The 15,338-nt window shown below is 43.8% G+C and overlaps 1 protein-coding gene across 1 annotated transcript; it reads right to left on the bottom strand.

Annotated features, from left to right (window-relative positions):
• Positions 1 to 4,785: 4,785 nt before the first annotated feature.
• LOC134485048 (sperm motility kinase Y-like) lies at positions 4,786 to 14,939 on the bottom strand. Its single transcript, XM_063280862.1, has 2 exons — positions 14,331 to 14,939; positions 4,786 to 6,716 (listed from the first exon to the last, which is right to left on the bottom strand). Exon 2 carries the CDS (start codon positions 6,694 to 6,696, stop codon positions 5,167 to 5,169), a length of 1,530 nt encoding a protein of 509 aa, XP_063136932.1. The 5' UTR covers positions 6,697 to 6,716; positions 14,331 to 14,939; the 3' UTR covers positions 4,786 to 5,166.
• Between the last annotated feature and the right edge of the window lie 399 nt (positions 14,940 to 15,338).

Below are 15,338 nucleotides of genomic sequence, written 5' to 3'. Positions count from 1 at the left end.
ACAGGTTAATCCACAGAGCTTGTAATTCTGATTGGTGAGACAGTCTGGAAGAGTGAAAGATGTCACCTCCCAAAGACAAGTGCTGTGCTAGTGGACACTGAGGAACTTCAGGGATCAAACCCTTCTACATTCTTCTCCACCCTCTCTTATTCTTCCTTGAGATGTTTCCTGCAGATCTAAAAGATCCAGGCAATCCATGACATGGTTTTGAACATTTTCTCGACATTTTATTCATTGCCTGATAACTAAGACAGGGTAAAATTTATTTATTTATTTATTTATTTATTTATTTATTTATTTATTTATTCATTCTTTCATTCATTCAGTCATTCGTTATACATACGTACAGGGTAGCTGTATTTAGAAAGACCAGAGAGGGCATCAGATGTCATTAGAGACATTTGTGAGCCTCCATGTGTTTGCTGGGATTTGAACTCAGGACCTCTGGAAGAGCATTCAGTGCTCTTAGCCACTTACCAATCTTTCCATTTTCCAGGCTAACTTTTTTAGTTCCAATAATTTCTTCTTTATTCAGGTTACATCCTGATCCCAGTCACTCTCCCTCTTCCCTTCCCAGTCCCACCTTAAAATCCTTACTACCATAATGCTCTCCCTTCTCTTAAGACAAGGGGAGAGTCCCTTGGGTACCACACCACCCCGGGACTTCTAGTCCCAGGTGGACCGAGCACATTCTGCCCCACAGATTTACAATCAGGCAGTCCGGGTATGGGGAACAGATCCAATGCAGGCAACACAGACAGAGAGTCCTGGATCTACTTGTCAGATGACCCACATGGAGACCAACGGCAGATAGCTAACCCGGCTCTGGGGTTGGTTGCACAGGCTCTAGCATACTCCATGGTCCAAGGTATCTGATGGTAGGGGACTTCTTGTAGTGTTTTAACCCAACCAGTTTGCTTGGCACTCTCCCCCACTCTTCCACAAGACTTCCCGAGCTCCATCTGAAGATTGGCTGTGGCTTTCAGCTGCTGAGTGAAGCCTCTGGAGACAGGTGTGCTACTTTTCTGTCTGCAAGTAAATCAGAAAGAATATCATAAATAACGTCAGAGGTTGTGTCTGTCACATGAGACAGATCTCACTTTGTGTCACTCATTGATTGGTTGGTCCCTCAATATCTGCTTTACCTTTATCCCTGCACACTTATTGGCAAGACAGATTTCGAGTTGAAGGTTTTGTGAATGTATTGATGTCTCCTTCCTCTTCTAGAAGTCTTTCTTGTTACAGGAGGTGGCCATTTCATTTTCATGCTCTGGTAAGCCTGCAAGGGAGGCTTTGTGTTGGGTCCAGTAGTTAAAAGCAAGACCTGGGAAGAGGAACTGCAGAGTTGTGATCTATGACTTCCTGCAGCAGCCAGCTCTGGGTCCTTGGAGCCTAGGCAGGCTTTGCAGTCATAGAGCTCCATCCACTGCCCAAGTCCCATCCTGACACCTTCTCCATCTCTATTACAGACCATTGTAATTCTGGCATAGTCGCTCTGTCCTGGGCCCGATAGGCCATCCTACCCTGGAAGAACAGAGAGTTCAAGGACGGCCAAATTGCACTTAAGCAAACTTGTTCTCAGTCTGTGTGGTTGCTCTGTCTTAGCTCTCATAACACACTTTCCTCTACGTTGCCTTAGGCTGTATCCTCCAAGCATCCCACCATGCATCAGCTCCATATCCTGACGAACCTACCTTAGGGTCCCTGATAATTCCAGATACTTTAATGTTCTCCCAGGATGGACTGTGGGCTCTTGTGTGGCTCACATTGATCCTAGAAGTCCTTGGGAGCCTCCATGCCATGGCATAGGATGTCTCTGAATCCGCACTGGCCTGAGGGATTCCATCTGGCACAGGATTCTCTCCCTATTGTTGAATTTTGGCACTTATGTTTTTCAGGAATGACTCTGCATGTGGTCAACACAAACTACCCTGGAAGACCAGAGAGTTCAAGGACGGCCAAATTTCACTTAAGCAAACTTTTTCACAGACTGTGTGGGTCCCATCAGCAGAGAGTTGCCTCCACATTGCAATGATGGGCAAACTTCTGCCATTCAGCCATGATGGACTTTAGGATCTACCCTGAGGACCCTACACAAGCCACAGGTGGGTGATGGGTAAATTGGGCATGTTATTGGGTCAGGTCTTCAGTGCAGTGCCTTAAGCTGATAGCTTTTTGGGAGGGCATATGCGTCTCTATTAAATGAACTGGTTCCACTGTTGGCCTGGACTCTGCTGTGTCTGCCGCTCATGCTCTCCTCCAAGTGTCTAACTGTCCCTAACTCTCCTTGACTGGCTGGTCAATCAGTCTTCATTCTACTCTAGAGCCATTCTACAAACACAGATCCCAGGCTGTCCTCTGCCGACGTTTAACAGGGCTGCTGGTTTAGTGTCCTGGGTTCCCTATGGGGTTGCAAACTCAAGTTTCTTAGGTCCCTATGTGTCTGACAAAAAGCCTTTAGAACAAGGTAGATGTGAAGAAATCAGGAAATAAACTCCTGCAGTACTCTACCACTGGAGGGCTCTACACTTTTCTGGTCCTGGTGTGCTACTCAGCAAACCCTCTCACTGGAAGGCTCTGTGCCTGAAGCAGAGAACCTCTGCTAAACACAATGTTACCAAGAAAATGGCTGTATCGTCATGGCAGCCTGTAGAAGATTCTCCACGACCCTGAGGACCCAGTTGGGAAAACTTAGGTAGGCAGGGTGTGGGAGCCACCAGGGCTGTATGGGGACCTTACCCAGAATTTAATCTCCAGCTGTGCATTCCGATTAACATGACCCACACTCCTATGAAGGTCTCTGGGTGGCTCCTGATATGAGTTGGGGGAGGGGGGAGGACAAGGAAGCTGGGTCAAGACAGAAGCACTGTCCTTACTCACTGCGTCTGGGCTTGTTCCTACCCTAACTGGGAAGCAGGAACCAAACACCCGCTCCTCATGGGACTGTCCGTGATGAGGCCAGCTGAGGATCTGAACTGTCAGCAAGAAAGACAGGAGATGTATGTGCCACAAACCAGAGCACAGTGTCCCGCATAAGCCCATCTCTCAAATGATGCCATCTCCTCCCCAGAGTGGCTCCAGTCTGGGTTAGGAGTGGGTCATGTATTCCGAGCTCTCTGCTACTCCTGCAAACACAGCAATGGTGCCTTCTCATGCTCATCTATAATGAGCCTAGGGATCAGCCAGAGGTCATACTCATGGGAATTCAGACTCAGTTCAATCTGCTATCCTGTAGCCCATGAGTCTGGACTCAACTTTAGTGGTCAAGGCCAGTGGTTTATTTCCTGGACAAGACTTTGAGAATGTTAGTGACACATTGTATGCCCTTGGCTGGCCTTCACTCTAATAGCCCTGAGTGACCATTCCAGCCTGCCCTCAGGGATTCAGATCAGCATTGGCCAGATCAGGCTCTTTGCTACCTGGTCCTATAGCTCACCTCCACTGTAGTTCATGTGTCCTGGCTGCTGCAGCTGCTCCAGAACCTACCAGATGTCTTCCCACAGAATCCTGTAGTCCCTGTGGGCTCATCCACAGACATCTCACACTCTCCCTGCTGGGAGTTAGGCTGGATGCCTGCTGTGTGGGAGCTGCCTTGCCTTGTGGAGCAGAGTCAGAAGCAGTGGAGGAGATGTTGTCTGCTGCTCTTAATGTCCTCAGTGTCCAGGGCTTGCCTGTGGTGTGGATGTGGTCCAGCTCCAGTTAATCACTGATATAAGTTCATCCCATAGAAGCTGCGTACCCCATGAGGCACAGGGAGGACCATAACTGAGGGGGAACCATGCAATGCAGGACCCTGTTGGGATCAGGGAATATTCCAGGACCCCTCTCACGCAGGATGCAAGGCTAGGAGCTCTGTGTGCCCTGACACAGGGGCATGGGACCGTGACTCCCATGAAATGCTCCTTCATACCTATTACATCATCAGCTTTGAGAAGGTCTTCCTCAGTAAGAACATTCCACACTGCTTGCCTCTGCCATCTTGCTCTCTTTTCCCGGGCTGCATGCCCTTAGGAACATTGACATGTCTTCTATGAAAATTAATATTCTGTTAAATCATTTTGATAAACAGTTCTCAGCATGATATCTGTGTCCAGAAGTAGTCATCAGCAATTCTCACGGGGACAGGGAATCAAAATATTCCCCCTGCTCTTCATCCTCCTCTTTCTCCTCCTCTTCCTTCTCTTCCTCCTCCTCCTCTTCTTTCTCCTCCTCTCTTCATCTTCCTCCTCCTCCTCCTCCTCCTACCCTCCTTGTTCTCCTCCTCCTGCTGCTGCTGTGCCTAATGCTGCTTCTGCTATTGTTGCTACTCCTGTTGCTGCTGTAGTTTCTGCTGGTGTCTTTTCCATTGCCATGTGTCTGAAATCACCTACTGTTTATTATACTGAGGACATGAAAGAATTTCCAGATGACACTGTGAAATAGACAAGACAATTTATTCCAAGCAAAAAAGACAGTGAGGTAGAATTCTTAGCTTACCATTTGGGGCTTTGATTTGCCTTACTATATTATAACTTCTTTTTTCTACTTCTCAGTTGAGGTCTTTGAAAGAAACCATTTAGAACTACAACCTATAAAATTCAATAGATCACTAGGTCTTAGGAACAAAAAAAAAACCAGTATGCAAAATAATATGCATGCATGCAGGATTCTGACCATCAACTATAACCCACAAACTAGGTTGTTGATACTTATTCAATGACAAACCTTGTTAATTAGTTTTGAGGCTTAATGGAATGGGATGTTACATTTGAAAACATAAGACTCTGTTCTGCAGCACTTGTGATTGATGACCACATGTGAAAAGATCAGTAGCCCCTGGAGGAGGCCATGAGCCCATGAACCTCTTGTCCTCACCCTGTGGGAGCTATTGGCCTAAGGGGGAGCTGGAGTCCATCTGAAGGGATGGGCCAACTAGAAAACTCTGTAGAGTGTGGAACTCATCAATCCTATTGGGTCCCTGCTGGGAAGAGGAGAAATCAAGAAGAGGGAGAAGGCTTGGTGTTGGGGAAACCTCATAAAGAACTTAGAGCAGATACAAGGTAAGAATTGTGGGGAAAATGGAAACCAGAGACAGAGGAAGGACCAGCATAGAGCAAACTGAAAAGGACAAAGCACAAAGGTACCTGGGCTATGCCTGCTGCTTGTTCTCTGGACTCTCCCTGTGGCTCATTTCTGGGGGGAGATTCTGTTCTGCCCCAGGCGAGGTTTCTTTCTCCTTGGCATGCAGCAACACAGCTTTATCAGGGCATTTGCTATATTCCTGGTCCACCCCTTAAAACCTCTGTGCCGGACCCTGCTGGGGATGGGCTTATCCTCTAATGGGGCTCTGTGGGAGAGTGGGTTGTCTTCTTTGATTTCCTTATTGCTACTCTTCTCACTGAAGATGCTTGTTGTTTGAATGCATGGGACACTCACGGCACATTTGTGATAGTGGTCCTGTGTAGGTGTCATCGGTAGTGGCCTGAGATGACCAGCCACAGTGGATCTTTTGCCTCCTTTTGGATGAGCATTCTGGCCATAGTGAGATACGTGACCATGGGAGGATGACACCCGCAAGGTGCCAAGGACTGGCAGGCTTCCACTCCTCTTTGGTTCTAATCTAAAAGCAGCAGCAGGATCAAGGCTAGGGAATGGGGCTGCAACGGGACTCACTTGCTGTGCCTGGGCTGTGCAGCCATCCCCCTGGAGAGCCTGCTTTTGTAGAAAGAAATAAGTTGCCATTTCCTCATTATATTTTCTTTGTTTTAAAGAGTGTTTTACTACAGAGGCTTGGAATCCAATGCTTTTCATGGCATCCAAAATGGCCGGGTCTGGTGTGAGGGCAAGCAGTTCTTCATAGGGACCTATCAATCCGTTCCAGTGTTCTTTGAACCAAGGGTGTTTCATCGCCTTTCTTGCTGTTGGTCTAAAGTTGGAATTTACTCTCAGTAATTTAGTAAGGAGGTCCTCCAGTTCTTTTGAAACCCCACAGGGAGCAGGATATACCCCTGCCACTACTTGTCTTTGCAGTTCTTGGATGATCACTGAATCAAATGGGAGCTTTCCCACTACCATACAGTACAAGACCACTCCTATAATCCACATATCATTCTTCGGCCCGTCATACCGATGTCCAAGGAGGAGTTCAGGGGAACCAAAAGAGTACGTGCCGCAGTGGTGGTTTAGCATTTTTCCAGGTTGAAATTGGGTGCTAAGCCCAAAGTCGATGACTTTGACCTTTTTGTTTTTATCAATCATTATATTGTCCAGTTTGAGGTCTCGGTGAACAATCCCCTTTCCATGGCAGTAGCTCACTGCTGACAATATCTGTTCAAATATTTGCCGGGCCTCATCCTCCTCTATGTGCCCTGACTCTCTGATGTACTGGTAGAGTTCTTGGCCTTCCACCAGCTCCATTATGAGGTATATTCTCGTTTCCTTTTCAATAACTTGTATGAGAGACACTATGTTGGGGTGGTTGATCTTTCTCATTATGTTTGCTTCCATCATGGCTGGCTGGAACCACTGCTTGTCCTTTCGCAGAACTTTGACAGCCACCGGGGTTCCTGTGAGCCGGTGGTGGGCCAGGAGGACTTTGGCGTTGCCCCCTTGCCCAATTGTCCTCAATACTTGGTATTGGGAATGGAAGTTGCCCTCCTCAGAGATACTGGGCTCGGGTGTAGGGGTTGGTAACTCCTCCTCAGTCTCTGTAGGCATTTTATCAGTACTAATGCTACCTAAAAATAACAAAAATGGAATCAAATAATGAAAAAGATGGAGCAATATAGGAGCTAAAATTACACTTGTGGTACCTAAAAGAAACAAACAAAAGAAAAAAAAGACAAAGTAAAAACTAGACTAGAAAAATAGAGCAAAATTATGAAAAAGTTAAGGGGAAAATATGAAGAGTCATAAGTAAAAGCCACCCAAATAACCAACCCCAAAAGAGAAAGCCAAGAGCACACACATACTAAATGCAATGATGAAAATAAAAATCGTCATACTACAATAGGATTGGGCGGCCAAAGATGGTCAATACTATGAATAGATGTTCATTGAAGAAAAAAAAAAAAAACAGATGAAAGAAACGAGAGGAGAAAGAATTAGTAAAAGACAAAACAAACAAATATAAAAAGCCAACACTTAAGGGAAAACTCCATTGAATTTCAGGACCTAGTGATCCACAAAAATCCACAACTCTCCAGAGCAAAATACTGAAAATTAAAATTAACCAACCACAAGGAATAAGGCAGTTAAATATCAGTGAACAGTAAACCTTAAACAAAGGCCGAAGAGTTCAAAGTGTCACAAAGGGCAAATTTGTATCAAGTCTAAGCCAATGATTGCTTGTACTCAATAAATAGAGAACAGGAATAATGTAAAAGGATGAAACCGCGTGACATTGAAAATGGAGATAGCCAGACCCGGTGAGAGAGAGACCCAACCGCCTGGTCAGGTGGGCACTCCTGAGGCTGCAGAGTGGAAGAGACCACCAACACTGCTCACCCCTGCCCACATCCCTGGCCCAAGAGGAAACTGTATAAGGCCTCTGGGCTCCAGTGGGGGAGGGCCCAGGAGCAGCAGGACACCTGCCAGAGACACCGCCGGACCCTGAAGGAAACAGACCGGATAAACAGTTCTCTGCACCCAAATCCCGTGGGAGGGAGAGCTAAACCTTCAGAGAGGCAGACAAGCCTGGGAAACCAGAAGAGACTGCTCCCTGTACACACATCTCGGACGCCAGAGGAAAAAGCCACAGACCATCTGGAACCCTGGTGCACTGAAGCCCCCGGAAGGGGCGGCACAGGTCTTCCTGGTTGCTGCCGCTGCAGAGAGCCCCTGGGCAGCACCCCACGAGCGAACCTGAGCCTCAGGACCACAGGTCCTGACAGACCAAATTTTCTGCTGCAAGAAAGCTGCCTGGTGAACTCAAGACACAGGCCCACAGGAACAGCTGAAGACCTGTAGAGAGGAGAAACTACACGCCCGAAAGCAGAACACTCTGTCCCCATAACTGACTGAAAGAGAGGAAAACAGGTCTACAGCACTCCTGACACACAGGCTTATAGGACAGTCTAGCCACTGTCAGAAATAGCAGAACAAAGTAACACTAGAGATAATCTGATGGCGAGAGGCAAGCGCAGGAATCCAAGCAACAGAAACCAAGACTACATGCCATCATCGGAGCCCAATTCTCCCACCAAAACAAACATGGAATATCCAAACACACCAGAAAAGCAAGATCTAGTTTCAAAATCATATTTGATCATGATGCTGGAGGACTTCAAGAAAGACATGAAGAACTCCCTTAGAGAAACACAGGAAAACATTAATAAACAAGTAGAAGCCTACAGAGAGGAATTGCAAAAATGCCTGAAAGAATCGCAAAAATCCCTGAAAGAATTCCAGGAAAACATAAATAAACAAGTAGAAGCCCATAGAGAGGAGATACAAAAATCCCTGAAAGAATACCAGGAAAACATAAATAAACAAGTAGAAGCCCATAGAGAGGAGACACAAAAATCCCTGAAAGAATTCCAGGAAAACACAATCAAACAGTTGAAGGAATTAAAAATGGAAATAGAAGCAATCAAGAAAGAACACATGGAAACAACCCTGGATATAGAAAACCAAAAGAAGAAACAAGGAGCTGTAGATACAAGCTTCACCAACAGAATACAAGAGATGGAAGAGAGAATCTCAGGAGCAGAAGATTCCATAGAAATCATTGACTCAACTGTCAAAGATAATGTAAAGCGGAAAAAGCTACTGGTCCAAAACATACAGGAAATCCAGGACTCAATGAGAAGATCAAACCTAAGGATAATAGGTATAGAAGAGAGTGAAGACTACCAGCTCAAAGGACCAGTAAATATCTTCAACAAAATCATAGAAGAAAACTTCCCTAACCTAAAAAAAGAGATACCCATAGACATACAAGAAGCCTACAGAACTCCAAACAGATTGGACCAGAAAAGAAACACCTCCCGTCACATAATTGTCAAAACACCAAACGCACAAAATAAAGAAAGAATATTAAAAGCAGTAAGGGAAAAAGGTCAAGTAACATATAAAGGGAGACCTATCAGAATAACACCAGACTTCTTGCCAGAAACTATGAAGGCCAGAAGATCCTGGACTGATGTTATACAGACCCTAAGAGAACACAAATGCCAGCCCAGATTACTGTATCCAGCAAAACTCTCAATTAACATTGATGGAGAAACCAAGATATTCCATGACAAAACCAAATTTACACAATATCTTTCTAGAAATCCAGCACTAAAAAGGATAATAAATGGTAAAGCCCAACATAAGGAGGCAAGCTATACCCTAGAAGAAGCAAGAAACTAATCGTCTTGGCAACAAAACAAAGAGAATGAAAGCACACAAACATAACCTCACATCCAAATATGAATATAACGGGAAGCAATAATCACTATTCCTTAATATCTCTCAATATCAATGGCCTCAACTCCCCAATAAAAAGACATAGATTAACAAACTGGATACGCAACGAGGACCCTGCATTCTGCTGCCTACAGGAAACACACCTCAGAGACAAAGACAGACACTACCTCAGAGTGAAAGGCTGGAAAACAACTTTCCAAGCAAATGGTCAGAAGAAGCAAGCTGGAGTAGCCATTCTAATATCACATACAATCAATTTCCAACTAAAAGTCATCAAAAAAGATAAGGAAGGACACTTCATATTCATCAAAGGAAAAATCCACCAAGATGAACTCTCAATCCTAAATACCTATGCCATAAATACAAGGGCACCTACATACGTAAAAGAAACCTTACTAAAGCTCAAAACACACATTGCACCTCACACAATAATAGTGGGAGATTTCAACACCCCACTCTCATCAATGGACAGATCATGGAAACAGAAATTAAACAGTGATGTAGACAGACTAAGAGAAGTCATGAGCCAAATGGACTTAACGGATATTTATAGAACATTCTATCCTAAAGCAAAAGGATATACCTTCTTCTCAGCTCCTCATGGTACTTTCTCCAAAATTGACCATATAATTGGTCAAAAAACGGGCCTCAACAGGTACAGAAAGATAGAAATAATCCCATGCGTGCTATCGGACCACCACGGCCTAAAACTGGTCTTCAATAACAATAAGGGAAGAATGCCCACATATACGTGGAAATTGAACAATGCTCTACTCAATGATAACCTGGTCAAGGAAGAAATAAAGAAAGAAATTAAAGACTTTTTAGAATTTAATGAAAATGAAGATACAACATACTCAAACTTATGGGACACAATGAAAGCTGTGCTAAGAGGAAAACTCATAGCGCTGAGTGCCTGCAGAAAGAAACAGGAAAGAGCATATGTCAGCAGCTTGACAGCACACCTAAAAGCTCTAGAACAAAAAGAAGCAAATACACCCAGGAGGAGTAGAAGGCAGGAAATAATCAAACTCAGAGCTGAAATCAACCAAGTAGAAACAAAAAGGACCATAGAAAGAATCAACAGAACCAAAAGTTGGTTCTTTGAGAAAATCAACAAGATAGATAAACCCTTAGCCAGACTAACGAGAGGACACAGAGAGTGTGTCCAAATTAACAAAATCAGAAATGAAAAGGGAGACATAACTACAGATTCGGAGGAAATTCAAAAAATCATCAGATCTTACTATAAAAACCTATATTCAACAAAATTTGAAAATCTTCAGGAAATGGACAATTTCCTAGACAGATACCAGGTATCGAGGTTAAATCAGGAACAGATAAACCAGTTAAACAACCCCATAACTCCTAAGGAAATAGAAGCAGTCATTAAAGGTCTCCCAACCAAAAAGAGCCCAGGTCCAGACGGGTTTAGTGCAGAATTCTATCAAACCTTCATAGAAGACCTCATACCAATATTATCCAAACTATTCCACAAAATTGAAACAGATGGAGCCCTACCCAATTCCTTCTACGAAGCCACAATTACTCTTATACCTAAACCACACAAAGACACAACAAAGAAAGAGAACTTCAGACCAATTTCCCTTATGAATATCGACGCAAAAATACTCAATAAAATTCTGGCAAACCGAATCCAAGAGCACATTAAAACAATCATCCACCATGATCAAGTAGGCTTCATCCCAGGCATGCAGGGATGGTTTAATATACGGAAAACCATCAACGTGATCCATCATATAAACAAACTTAAAGAACAGAACCACATGATCATTTCATTAGATGCTGAGAAAGCATTTGACAAAATTCAACACCCCTTCATGATAAAAGTCCTGGAAAGAATAGGAATTCAAGGCCCATACCTAAACATAGTAAAAGCCATATACAGCAAACCAGTTGCTAACATTAAACTAAATGGAGAGAAACTTGAAGCAATCCCACTAAAATCAGGGACTAGACAAGACTGCCCACTCTCTCCCTACTTATTCAATATAGTTCTTGAAGTTCTAGCCAGAGCAATCAGACAACAAACGGAGATCAAAGGGATACAGATCGGAAAAGAAGAGGTCAAAATATCACTATTTGCAGATGACATGAAAGTATATCTAAGTGATCCCAAAAGTTCCACCAGAGAACTACTAAAGCTGATAAACAACTTCAGCAAAGTGGCTGGGTATAAAATTAACTCAAATAAATCAGTTGCCTTCCTCTATACAAAAGAGAAACAAGCCGAGAAAGAAATTAGGGAAACGACACCCTTCATAATAGACCCAAATAATATAAAGTACCTCGGTGTGACTTTAACCAAGCAAGTAAAAGATCTGTACAATAAGAACTTCAAGACACTGAGGAAAGAAATTGAAGAAGACCTCAGAAGATGGAAAGATCTCCCATGCTCATGGATTTGCAGGATTAATATAGTAAAAGTGTCCATTTTACCAAAATCAATCTACAGATTCAATGCAATCCCCATCAAAATACCAATCCAATTCTTCAAAGAGTTAGAGAGAACAATTTGCAAATTCATCTGGAATAACAAAAAACCCAGGATAGCTGAAGCTATCCTCAACAATAAAAGGACTTCATGGGGAATCACTATCCCTGAACTCAAGCAGTATTACAGAGCAATAGTGATAAAAACTGCATGGTATTGGTACAGAGACAGACAGATAGACCAATGGAATAGAATTGAAGACCCAGAAATGAACCCACAGACCTATGGTCACTTGATCTTTGACAAAGGAGCCAAAACCATCCAATGGAAAAAAGATAGCATTTTCAGCAAATGGTGCTGGTTCAACTGGAGGGCAACATGTAGAAGAATGCAGATCGATCCATGCTTATCACCCTGTACAGAGCTTAAGTCCAAGTGGATCAAGGACCTCCACATCAAACCAGACACACTCAAACTAATAGAAGAAAAACTAGGGAAGCATCTGGAACACATGGGCACTGGAAAAAATTTCCTAAACAAAACACCAATGGCTCATGCTCTAAGATCAAGAATCGACAAATGGGATCTCATAAAACTGCAAAGCTTCTGTAAGGCAAAGGACACTGTGGTTAGGACAAAACGGCAACCAACAGATTGGGAAAAGATCTTTACCAATCCTACAACAGATAGAGGCCTTATATCCAAAATATACAAAGAACTCAAGAAATTAGACCGCAGGGAAACAAATAACCCTATTAAAAAATGGGGTTCAGAGCTAAACAAAGAATTCACAGCTGAGGAATGCCGAATGGCTGAGAAACACCTAAAGAAATGTTCAACATCTTTAGTCATAAGGGAAATGCAAATCAAAACAACCCTGAGATTTCACCTCACACCAGTGCGATTGGCTAAGATCAAAAACTCAGGTGACAGCAGATGCTGGCGAGGATGTGGAGAAAGAGGAACACTCCTCCATTGTTGGTGGGATTGCAGACTGGTAAAACCATTCTGGAAATCAGTCTGGAGGTTCCTCAGAAAATTGGACATTGAACTGCCTGAGGATCCAGCTATACCTCTCTTGGGCATATACCCAAAAGATGCCTCAACATATAAAAGAGACACGTGCTCCACTATGTTCATCGCAGCCTTATTTATAATAGCCAGAAAATGGAAAGAACCCAGATGCCCTTCAACAGAGGAATGGATACAGAAAATGTGGTACATCTACACAATGGAATATTACTCAGCTATCAAAAACAACGAGTTTATGAAATTCGTAGGCAAATGGTTGGAACTGGAAAATATCATCCTGAGTGAGCTAACCCAATCACAGAAAGACATACATGGTATGCACTCATTGATAAGTGGCTATTAGCCCAAATGCTTGAATTACCCTAGATCCCTAGAACAAACGAAACTCAAGACGGATGATCAAAATGTGAATGCTTCACTCCTTCTTTAAATGAGGAAAAAGAATACCCTTGGCAGGGAAGGGAGAGGCAAAGATTAAAACAGAGACTGAAGGAACACCCATTCAGAGCCTGCCCCACATGTGGCCCATACATATACAGCCACCCAATTAGACAAGATGGATGAAGCAAAGAAGTGCAGACCGACAGGAGCCGGATGTAGATCGCTCCTGAGAGACACAGCCAGAATACAGCAAATATAGAGGCGAATGCCAGCAGCAAACCACTGAATTGAGAATAGGTCCCCTATTGAAGGAATCAGAGAAAGAACTGGAAGAGCTTGAAGGGGCTCGAGACCCCAAAAGTACAACAATGCCAAGCAACCAGAGCTTCCAGGGACTAAGCCACTACCTAAAGACTATACATGGACTGACCCTGGACTCTGACCCCATAGGTAGCAATGAATATCCTAGTAAGAGCACCAGTGGAAGGGGAAGCCCTGGGTCCTGCTAAGACTGAACCCCCAGTGAACTAGTCTATGGGGGGAGGGCGGCAATGGGGGGAGGGTTGGGAGGGGAACACCCATAAGGAAGGGGAGGGGGGAGGGGGATGTTTGCCCGGAAACCGGGAAAGGGAATAACACTCGAAATGTATATAAGAAATACTCAAGTTAATAAAAAAAAAAAAAGAAAATGGAGATAGAGTTAATCATCCGAATGCAGAACAGTAAATAATCAAAGCAGTAATATAGCATGTGAGAACATAAAAACCACTAAAAAATGAAACCAGCAATCCATAATAAATAAATAAATAAATAAATAAATAAAACAAAAAGCAAAACCCCAATAAGGAAATAGCCAGTGTCGTGGCAATGTGTGACCTAATTCTTTCTCTTGAAGTCATCCAAAAATCAATCAATCAAGAAGTAGGCAGCTAGCCATCTACATAGGCCTTTAAACTGATATTATGGGGTTGGCATACCAAATGCCTGGGAGCGACTGGTCAGCCAGCTCAGATACTTGGGCAGCTGCAGGCCAGTGAGAGAGCCTGTCTTGAAAATAAGGTTGAGAACCTACCTCAGGAACAGCAGCCGGGGTGACTTCTGGCCTCTACACTCTCTTGCACTGAGGTGCAGGTAATATAGATACAAGGGGCAAAAGGGGATGGGCACGTGCACACACAGACACACACACACACACACCCACAGGCACTCACACAGGCACAGGCACACACACAGGCACACACACAGAACTACACAGAAGTGAACTTATACTCACACAAACTCTTACAAACACCCAGATTCACACAAAACACGCATACTTACACACAAGCAAACCTGGAAAAACACACGTCAGACACATACACACATACACACAGGGATACACATACGCACAAGAAGACATACACACATACAAACACATACACACATACAAACCTGTAAACTCACACACTCCTACATATACTGACAAACACACAGGCAAAAGTGTACACGCACTCACACACAGGCCAATCTGTCAACACACACTCTCTTACACACACTGATACATACACATATACACAGTACAGTAAAATTCGACACAACCACACACAGCTCACTAGATACAACCAAGTCGCAGAGGGATCCACTCCACACCTCCTCTCAAAGCACTCAAAGAATTCCAGGCCTGGCAACAGCTTAATATGTGTTTGCTGGGCCGCCTCACAATCGCTCCTCATGAGGTCACAATAGGACCTGTCAAGACATGGTTGGGAAGGACTCTGAGACTGTGGCTTCTATGGGCTATGGAAAGACTTTAGGCTGTTAGAAATAAAACCCTGTAAGATGTTTAGCTGTCCATAGTTCTCTGTTTTGAATGTTTACTCTGCATCCTGCTTTAAAGTCCTCATGTCTACACTCAGGGTGTCACGTTATCTTTGAATTCTGAAGGATTAGCCTCAAACTGATGGTATAGTTTTCTTTTTTTAAAGACAAAGCTGTTTCTAAACTGACCCATCAAGAGGACACTGTTCTCATAAGTCCTCAGAAAGGCTCTAGGTTATCATCAAACACCTGAGACAAAGCTGCAGGACTAGGCAGAGACTTG

Source organism: Rattus norvegicus, chromosome 1 (genome assembly GCF_036323735.1).
Source record: "Rattus norvegicus strain BN/NHsdMcwi chromosome 1, GRCr8, whole genome shotgun sequence".
In the NCBI taxonomy this organism is placed as follows: Eukaryota; Metazoa; Chordata; class Mammalia; order Rodentia; family Muridae; genus Rattus; species Rattus norvegicus.
The sequence above is the reverse complement of the archived record's forward strand: the minus strand, read 5'-3'. Positions and strand labels throughout refer to the sequence as shown.

Coding starts and splice junctions, on each gene's coding strand:
- LOC134485048 (XM_063280862.1), bottom strand. CDS start 6,696: ATGCCTACAGAGACTGAGGAGGAGTTACCAACCCCTACACCCGAGCCC.